Below are 9,355 nucleotides of genomic sequence, written 5' to 3'. Positions count from 1 at the left end.
CATTCAGGTATCTTACATGAGAGAGCAGATAAACTGGAAAAGGAAGCAGTTAAAAAAGGTGTTGAGGTCAGTGTTAAATATCAAAATCAGAGGGAAGGGCATAGTGTGGACAGAGGTAAACCAATAGTGGCAACAGTATTGGGATAATGCAACAAAAGGGGAAAAGCAGAAATGATATCAATGAAGCACATCCTTAATCAGATTGACAGTAAAAATATGGCAATGTAGCATATGGTTCGGATCAGAAACAATTCTTAAGGACTAGAAGTTCAGGCTACAGCCCTAAGAGTTTGTATTGGCACAGTAGGAACCTCCCCTGTGTGTGTCCTCCAAGTAGAAACTGGAGAAATGCCTTTGTGCCTACGCAGGAAATAATTACTGGTTAACTACTGGATAAATCTCAAAGATCATGAGTATAACCATCCAACTAAAAAAATGTTGCAGACTGGGAAAGGCACAGAGCAACAAAAACAAGACAGGCAAAACAACAGGAAGAAACCAAGGAGTGTCGGAGCTAGAATTTTGCCCAACTGTCATTTGGCCAGTAATCCCTGCTTGGATGCTGGAAACTCCACAGGAGGGTATGGAGTTGCTGCAAATCAAGGCAAGAAATAAAAAGGCAGATTTAATGAGTACATTCCATTGCTAGACAGAGCACAGATATTCAGATTTTTTTGCACATTTTTACTGATGGCTCAAAAGACCGAATCACACACAGGAAAGGCTCTGCAATTACAATCCCAGATTACAGAACTGAAATATTCAAACTAACCTCTGATTTCCTAGCTGTGTACACAGTTAAGATGTGTGCCATTTTCATGGCCCTGGAATGGATTGTAAAGAACAAACCACATAAAGTCCTGGTTTGCAGCGAGGGCACCAAAGTCATATTCTAATGGATTCCAGCTCATAGGCATAAAAGGGAACGGAAAAGCAGACAAACTGGCTAAACAAGCTCTACGGAAGAGAAATAGATATCAGAATTAAGATATCTAAAAAAGAGAGGAAAAGTAATATAAGGAAAAAATATTCACATAGAATGGCAACAGCACTGGGATCAGGAGACAAACATTCAGCAGAACAGAGTTGGCAGTGTAAGGTACAGGGGAGGAAGCAGGAGATAGAAGAGGTCATCATGTCAAGATTAAGAATAGGACTCAGCAACCTGCCAGAAACTATGGAACATGTCACAATCTACTGCAGTGAAGACAAATCAGAAAGGGAGGGTATGATGGAGGAAAATCGTTTGTGGATGAGAGGAAGGGAGCTGAAGAAGGGCTTCAAGTAAGCAGGGGAGAGGATGCAAAAGTAACTTCGTGCGGGAAACGGGACTGCTGAAAAAGATTTAGCAGACTAGACAATTTAGGAGCAGAGTGATGTCGGAAGATGGCAGTAATGCAACTACTTGGGTTCCAGCTGCCGTTAAACACCATGGAAAAAGAATAGGAAGCGTAGCAGAGAGAAAAAATGTAGTGGATCTTTGAGCGTACAGCACATGTTTCCTCCCGGAAGACAAATCTGTTGCACCGCGAGTAGTGAAGGTACATTTGTCTTTATTCGGCGTAGTTAGATAGTGAGTCGTATCACATACAATAACTACATATTAACCATCTTAACTATATTAACTATCAAGGAGATAGTAGCGTTAGTTTCTTCCAGTAACGTCCGTCAGAAGAACGGTTCGCTAGCTAACTGTTGTGAAGGTAATGGCTTCAGGTTGTCACTTAAAGATATGCGAGGTTTGTTTTGAAATAACGAGATGTACGTAATGATAATGTTATGAGAAAGGTCAGCAGATAACTCGCCTTGTTCATCCCACTGCAGTTACTTCTGTTTTGACGCAGGGTCATATCGTATTCTATTCGGTATGTATCTGAATAATGCGTTGTCTTTACCGGTCACTTCGAAGAGCACAGTCTGTTAGGAACCATCATGCCTTCTCATACACAGTGTTCTCCATATAAGTACTTCACCAACCGGGTTTAGACTCACCGTAATATTAAATCAGAGGTAGTTGCGGTTCCTCGGTTATGAATGGAGATTTACAGCAGACTTGTGTGTTAATGTGAATCTGTTGTTTCCCAGTTCTTTGTCTGTTTTCGTGCGTTGAATTTCTGGCTGGGAGACATCATGGATGAAGAACCAGAGAGGGCCAAGCGCTGGGAAGGGGGCTATGAGAGGACATGGTAAGGCTGTTAAGAGAGCAGCAGTTTGAGAGATACCCAAAACCAGCATGTTCAAAGTCACTGAATTCTTCTGTTTCCACATTCTGACGTTTGATGTGAACATTAGTTGAAGCTCCTGACCTGTATCTGTATGCTTTATTGCATCACACTGTCGCTACATGATCAGCTGATTGGATAATTACATCCATAAGCAGGCGTGCAGGTGTACCTAAAGGTGCTCGGTGACTGAACATGTATTCTCCTGCAGGGAGGTGCTGAAGGAGGATGAATCCGGCTCACTCAAAGCTACAGTGGAAGAGATCCTGTTCCAGTCCAAAAGGAAAAGGTGTGTGTGCGTGTGTGTGTCAGCTGTCTGACAAATACAAAGACACATGAGGATGCCTGAATGAATAATAACTTGTTGTTCTTAAGAATCTAAAACCATAGTGCTGGAATTCTACTTGTTTGTCATGATGTACTGTAAATGATGCTCATCCTTCTCTGTTGGAGTTATAACAAACACTACAACATATTCAGTGGGTTGAATGGATTAAATGCATGTTACATATCATGCTCTACACTCTAAGAGTAATGTGTGCGCTACTATACTGTTTGTGGAACATTTTCTTCGTGTGTATTTATATATATCAAATCTCTTCACTGGTCAGTCCCAAGAAGAAGACAGTTCTCACACTACACACAGTACACTCAAATCTTCTGCTTTGTTTATCTCACAGGGTGATAGAGAGCCATGAACAAGTGCGGCTTGGAATGGTGAGTGACTTCAGTCTAATGCTTCTCTCTTTATCTGTCTGTCAGATCAACATGGCGCCAGCTGCTACACAGCATTAGTTTTACATATTTATAGGGACCAAAATACTCTATTACACTTACAGATAATGTGGTGTATAACATCATTTCTTTGATAGATTAGAGATATTATCATCATCATCATAATCATGATACTCATCATCATCAGATGAAAAACAGAAAGCGTAGAACTCTTTTATTTCTTGTTTTGCAATATAATATATGCAGCAGCAGGTCAGTGTTACTGACTGTTGTTGTGAATACACACAGTGTTAGTATAAAATGGAAGTTCTTTGTTATTATGAAAATAGAATCTCATGTTTAGAGTGTGTCATTACTAAAAAAGTTGAAGATGTTAAATTATGTCCTGTTCTCTAGATGCGTCACCTCTTTGTGGTGATTGACTGTTCCAGAAGCATGGAAGACCAGGACTTGAAGCCAAACCGCCTCACCTCCACGCTAAAGGTAAAATCGGTAGCGGACCCATCACACTGTACGAGAGCAGGCAGACATTATGACGATCTGTAAAGCACCATCTCCTCTCACCTTCACTTTGCAGCTGATGGAAGCTTTTGTTGATGAGTATTTTGACCAGAACCCCATCAGTCAGGTATGTTTATACAGCCATGAGTTCGATGCATGTTTTACACTCAACTGTTCTGAGACTTTACATTTAAATCCCTTCAGCTCTTGTTGAAACACAAGTTGACGTGACTTTATCATATTCTTGTTTAATGACACAAGTAGTGAGGGTAGCACCATCATGAGTACAGAGTAATTGTAGAGTTCCTGACCCTGTCACAGAACTGCCAACAATGCCATTTTTACATATCTCAAGGTGTCAGGTGTGATTTGACCGTATTTTAAAGGTTCTGTAAACGAGAGTGTAAACATTAATACAGCAGCAAACAGCTATTCTCTATGTAAAGATATAAAGGAGTAATGGCGTCCTGAGCAGAGGACCAAGTCACACCCCCTCTGTGTGTGTGTGTTTCTCTGGTCTTTGTTTTGGTAGCTGGGATGGCAGCGTGTGCATGTTAGTGCACATGAGTCACTCCTGTTAATCCCTTGATCCTCCCAATGTTTATAAACACACAGGCTCCGCCCACAGGTGAGATCTCACATTCAGGTGAGAGTGACATACAGAATTTCCTCCACTGAAAAAGAAACAACATTTTAGTCTAAAAGGCCTCAAAGAAAGAAAGAGGTGAGACCAGATCACATGTGGACTGAACATGGGGCCTGTCTGTTCAAATCCCGTGGGCTGGTGGACCATCAAAAGACCCCACTGTGCTGACTGAGAACGTGAAGGGAGTGGAAGGGGAAGGGGTCTGTGGCTAAATGGAGGCCAGAGCAGTTGAGAAACAAGATGGCGCTTTCACAATTATTTGCTGCACCTGTGTCATGTGGGTTTCTCCTCCTCCTCCTCGCCCCTTTAGGAGACCAGCAGCAGGTCTGAGTCCGTTCACTCCGACAGGAGAAGTGAACCTGATCACACATTGTGATTCTTTTGCTCAAAGTCACGAAATAAATATTGGATACATTTTTCATAAGCCACAGATATTCAGAACATTCTGACATTAGAATGTCATTTTCAGACAAATCAAGAGAAAAAAGTTGAGGTCTGTCAACACAGATCTCTTCTCTCTGTTGGTTCTGGTTCTGGTTTCACTGCTGCGATGCTGCAGATGTCGCTTTCCAACCACAGACGTTTAGAGGGATCTATACGTATAACAATGAATTAAAAGTTTAATCTGAAATAAAACATGTTTCTTTGCTTCATAATGCCATTTTCACTACTATTATTGTTATTGTCCTTTAACTGTTTTTGGAGGGGACAGAGTATTAGACTGATACGATCTTGTTCTGGGTTGATCAGATAAAAGATAACAGAGTAAAACAAGCAGCAAAATCAGGTTTAAATTCATACTGTATCTAGTGTTGTATCGTTGTTATGTTTTGACATGAACAAGCGACCACGCCCCCTTAGGAGACAGGAAGTGTAGACCATGTCTTACCATTGACTCTGCCTGTAATGTGTCATCTTCTGTCATTGAGGATCTTTGGCTGGAGGTTACGGCTGATGAAGCATTTGTTTTGGTCTGAGATGGTGGTGGTCTAGTGCGACATCTAGTGGCAGTGATGATCATTTACAGAACCTTTTAATTAGATTTCTTAACTAAGTCAATAATCACTCTTTCAGAGATTCATATGTTATTGATGTAAAAAGAAAGTCTCACAACCTTCGCTAACAACAAGACAGAGAGTAGCTGGTTGTCCACTTGTTAGCTCTCCAACAAGCATAAACATTACATCAGCTGAGTGGGTGAAGTGTTCAGACAGCAAAGAAATGGATCATTACTGTTTCTACCTCAACACACTGTCAGTGGCTGTGACCTAACAACATGTGCTGTGTCTTCAGGTGGGCATCATCACCACAAAGAATAAAAGGGCTGAGAAGCTGACTGACCTGACAGGTGAGTGTCACATGACCTGCTGATGTTAGACTCCACACCTCAGTGTAACGAGCTCCCTTTGGTGGTGAAATTGTTTTTGCTTTATCTTTTTTTAACGACATGTTAAGACATGTTATCGATGTTAGGGCTCTCATTTAAAACAGTAGTCAGTGCAACAGAGGAAAATGTCACATTAATACTAATGAGGCCATAATGAACCATATATCTCCATCTTTTTAATCAGCAGTGGGTGTCACTCTGTGCAGACAATGTCACACTGGTGGTTGGTGTTAAATTGTTAGACTGTGAAGAGACCAGAGCGCTATTCCATGAAGGCAGATAAAGGAAAACCCTGGCCTACTTTGTTAAGTCTCACTAATATCAGTCAGAGTTCCGTTCCATTACTGTGGCTTATCTGATTTCCTACTCAGTAACCGTAACTTATACTGCTGAACTAGCCTGCTCCGTAGCATGCTAACGGTCACACTTAACTTCTTCAATGAATTTCTAACGACCGGAAACAGAATCTCAAAAGACAGTTCCATCAAGTGCCTTTTTGCGCTCGCATCACTTTAGTCATGTCCGTGTTCAGACACTAGGGTCAAAGGATACTTTGGTACTTTAATTAATGGAACGGCTTGAGCCTGAAGTGAAAGTCAATGTTATTTCTAACCAGGCTTTTTAAAGTAAGCACAAATTTCCTTAGCGATGTTGATGGAATACCTCCCTGCGGCGGCTTTAATATTTTGGGATGTGTTGTCTTTTTTCACCACAGGAAATCCAAAGAAACATATTACTGCTCTGAAGAAAGCAGTAGACACCGTGTGTGTAGGAGAGCCATCCCTATACAACTCTCTCAACCTGGCCATACAGTCCCTCAAGTAGGTTCTGCACTGTTCATGTTGTAGACTGGCTTCTGTCATATTACTGAGTCTCACTCACATGCTGCTTGTCTTTGTATGAAGGCACATGCCTGGACATACGAGTCGGGAGATCCTGATAATCCTCAGTAGCCTCACCACATGTGACCCAGCCAACATCTATGAGCTGATCAAGGTGAAATCACAGTCATCAGTGTCCACGTAATAGCTGATAAGGTTTCTTGTCTATGTAGCTTGTAACTAAAAGTAAGTCTTTCTCTTGCTGCGTGTCTGGTCTCCTTCTTGGTTGTGTATAACATGTTCCTCTTCTGTCAGACCCTCACGTCTCTGAAGGTGCGCGTGTCAGTCATCGGCCTGTCAGCAGAGGTCCGGGTGTGTACGGTGTTGACCAGGGAGACGGGCGGCTTGTACCACGTCATCCTGGACGAGAGTCACTTCAAAGAGCTTCTGATGATGCACGTCAAACCTCCTCCAGCCAGCTCCTCGTCTGAATGCTCTTTAATACGCATGGGTCAGTAGACAGATGCTCTCCCTATCTTTGGTAAAGGATGTTTCTAACCCAACTGGAAGTGTTAAAAACAGCAACTCTAACAGCACATCAACTGCCCTGCTGCTCCACATACTCACCAGAGCTGCTAAATGTAGATTAAAGCACTGCTGAAAATAGTCCCCAACAAATTCACTGTTTCCTCCTGTTTGAGTAATGTTTGTTTAAATCTACAGTGGAATTACTGAGCCTTTTCTAATGCAGGATGGACTTGCTGCCCAGATAGGTTACAGAGGTCACACAGTGTTGTGAAGCAGGATAACACACTGTTGGTTTGGTCTTTTCAGGAGGTTTACTGACAGTGAGAGAAATATACTTGAAGTCTAGAGACACTGTTCCTTTTTTTCCGACATTAAAAAATATGTGAACGATAACACTCATAATGGCCATTCTTGCTCTTCATTAAAATATTAAGATTAATTTATGAGTTAAAAGCATCAACTGAATATTTGTGTCAGACCCACTTAGTTTGAATCCTGTGCTTCCTCAGGTTTTCCTCAACACACTGTTGCTGCTCTGACTGACCAAGATGCCAAGCCTTCATTCAGCATGTCGTAAGTAGAAAACGCTGTGACGTAAACCCCGTGTCCAGGGCTGTTAGCAGCCAGTGTGTTACTAGAGTGAACTGCCTGTGTAATGTGCTGCTTCTGGTGTGTGTCTCCTAGTCATCTGGACAGCAGCAGTGGTCCAGGTCTGTCTCTGGGAGGATACTTCTGTCCGCAGTGCCACGCCAAGTACACAGAACTTCCTGTGGAGTGCAAAGTCTGTGGTATGTCTGATGTGTGTGTGTGTCACTGTAAGGTTGAATCAAACTTCAGTGTTTTTTTTTTTTCCTCTGGCATCATAAAAGTATTGTAGTTCTTGACTGGTGCGTGTGTGTGTGTATTGTCTCCAAGGTTTGACTCTGGTGTCGGCCCCCCATCTTGCCAGATCCTTCCACCACCTCTTCCCCCTCCCTGCCTTTACAGAGAGTCCTGTGGAGGAGCTCCAAGGAGACAGGTGGCTGTGACACACTCACACACTCACACTCTCACACACAGATTCTGAGCTGCTATGTATTTGAAGCTGTTGTGATCTGGTTTCAGGTGCTGCCAAGCCTGTCAAGGGGAACTAAAGGATAAAAGTGTAAGTACAGTGAGTGTCTGTCTGGATCTGTGGGGGGCCTGTCAGATGTACAACATACTTTTTTCCATTAAAGAGAGAGTTGAATTCCCTCATCACAGAATGTAGTGTTCACAGTTAAAATATCTTCTGAAACTGAAGGAGCTTTGTCACGTCTGAGAACATGGTGATGCACTGGTGGACCAAGGTACTTGGAGATAGCTTTGATCATTTGATGATATTATTTGATGAAACATATACACAGTATATCTACATATTTGTTTTTAGGAGGGAGATAATCACACAAAAATAGGACTACAATTTAGTGTGATGATCTTTCAGTCTTTTTCTTTCTGGCACATTAGAAAGTGTCAGGGATGTCCAGGGATGACAGGAATGAGGGAAGAGAGAAGTGGGGGATGACATGCAGGTCCCTGGGCAGATGTGAACCGTGGATATCGTGGTTCATGGTATATGCCATATCGCCTTGGTTACCAGGATGTCCTGATCATTATCAAATTTATTGTTACAATTAAATTAACTGTAGGATCCGGTGTCTTTGTAGCTTGACCCATACATTGGTCTGTCTTATTAGCCCTCAATATATATATGGGACTGCAGTAATAGATTGTTGATTGATTTAAAAATGGCATATATTTTAATTTTAAGTGTTAAACTTTGTATTTTTATTCATGTATTCATTGCAACTTCTAAACCATCTTCTCTCTTCCTCTGTGTCTCTGTTTTTGTAGATATTCACCTGTACATCATGCCACAGCGCGTTCTGTGTGGAGTGTGATCTCTTCATTCATGATTCGCTCCACTGCTGCCCCTGCTGTATTCACAGTCAGACTGCACCCTGAAGGTGAGAGGCCAACCGTCAGACAGAGACTGAAACAAACTCAGATGGGTGTCAAATGAAAAGAAAGGCCAGAAAAAATGAGTGGAGAAACAGGACGTCAATGCCCCCGTTGACAGGACACGAGGGATCGCTGATGGTTTGATAGCATGAAAATGATGTGAATCATATGCTGTGACCTTCAGACACCAGATCTCAGTCCAGTAGATCACCTATGGGAGATTTTGGGTTGAAGTGTCAGACTGCAGTCATATTTCAAAGATGTTAAAGATCGGCACAGGATATTGGATGGTCTTGAAGGTGGAGGCAGCTGCGCTCTTCCTAAAGATGGTGCTGAGTTGATTCAAAGCTCCTGTCTGCTCTGACACTTCATCTGAGGTGCTTTATGTCAGAAATATTTTTGTGAATTGTTTATAGATTTGTACTACAGTTCTGAATGTGACATGCTAGTTACAATAAAACAGATTTTTTTTACTTGTTTAAGTGTTAGAAATTTGCTGGCTGGTCTTGCACTTGCTATGCTAACTTTAGGGTAA

General features: G+C 42.0%; 1 protein-coding gene across 2 annotated transcripts; it reads left to right on the top strand.

Annotated features, from left to right (window-relative positions):
* The first annotated feature begins 1,455 nt into the window (after positions 1 to 1,455).
* On the top strand, positions 1,456 to 9,293 carry gtf2h2 (general transcription factor IIH, polypeptide 2). 2 transcript variants are annotated; one of them, XM_023397587.2, is made up of 15 exons: positions 1,456 to 1,541; positions 2,086 to 2,186; positions 2,434 to 2,511; positions 2,903 to 2,939; positions 3,354 to 3,440; positions 3,535 to 3,585; positions 5,398 to 5,452; positions 6,207 to 6,312; positions 6,397 to 6,487; positions 6,628 to 6,823; positions 7,350 to 7,413; positions 7,525 to 7,628; positions 7,756 to 7,858; positions 7,945 to 7,984; positions 8,713 to 9,293. In XM_023397587.2, exons 2-15 carry the CDS (start codon positions 2,131 to 2,133, stop codon positions 8,821 to 8,823), a joined length of 1,179 nt encoding a protein of 392 aa, XP_023253355.1. In that variant the 5' UTR covers positions 1,456 to 1,541; positions 2,086 to 2,130; the 3' UTR covers positions 8,824 to 9,293. The 2 variants fall into 2 exon arrangements, with proteins under 2 accessions (XP_023253355.1, XP_023253354.1); XM_023397586.2 differs by lacking the exon at positions 1,456 to 1,541 and adding an exon at positions 1,548 to 1,703.
* The last annotated feature ends 62 nt before the right edge of the window (positions 9,294 to 9,355 follow it).

The sequence above is a fragment of the Seriola lalandi genome, unplaced genomic scaffold (assembly GCF_002814215.2).
Source record: "Seriola lalandi dorsalis isolate HSWRI2012SDOR001 ecotype SW California unplaced genomic scaffold, Sedor1 jcf7180002054883, whole genome shotgun sequence".
NCBI classification, from domain to species: Eukaryota; Metazoa; Chordata; class Actinopteri; order Carangiformes; family Carangidae; genus Seriola; species Seriola lalandi.
The sequence above is the reverse complement of the archived record's forward strand: the minus strand, read 5'-3'. Positions and strand labels throughout refer to the sequence as shown.

Bases quoted from the DNA above. Each gene is read 5' to 3' on its own strand.
- gtf2h2 (XM_023397587.2), top strand. From the start codon at position 2,131: ATGGATGAAGAACCAGAGAGGGCCAAGCGCTGGGAAGGGGGCTATGAG. The intron at 3,586-5,397 runs GTATGTTTATAC...CTGTGTCTTCAG, and splicing joins ACCAGAACCCCATCAGTCAG to GTGGGCATCATCACCACAAA. The intron at 7,629-7,755 runs GTATGTCTGATG...ATTGTCTCCAAG, and splicing joins TGTGGAGTGCAAAGTCTGTG to GTTTGACTCTGGTGTCGGCC.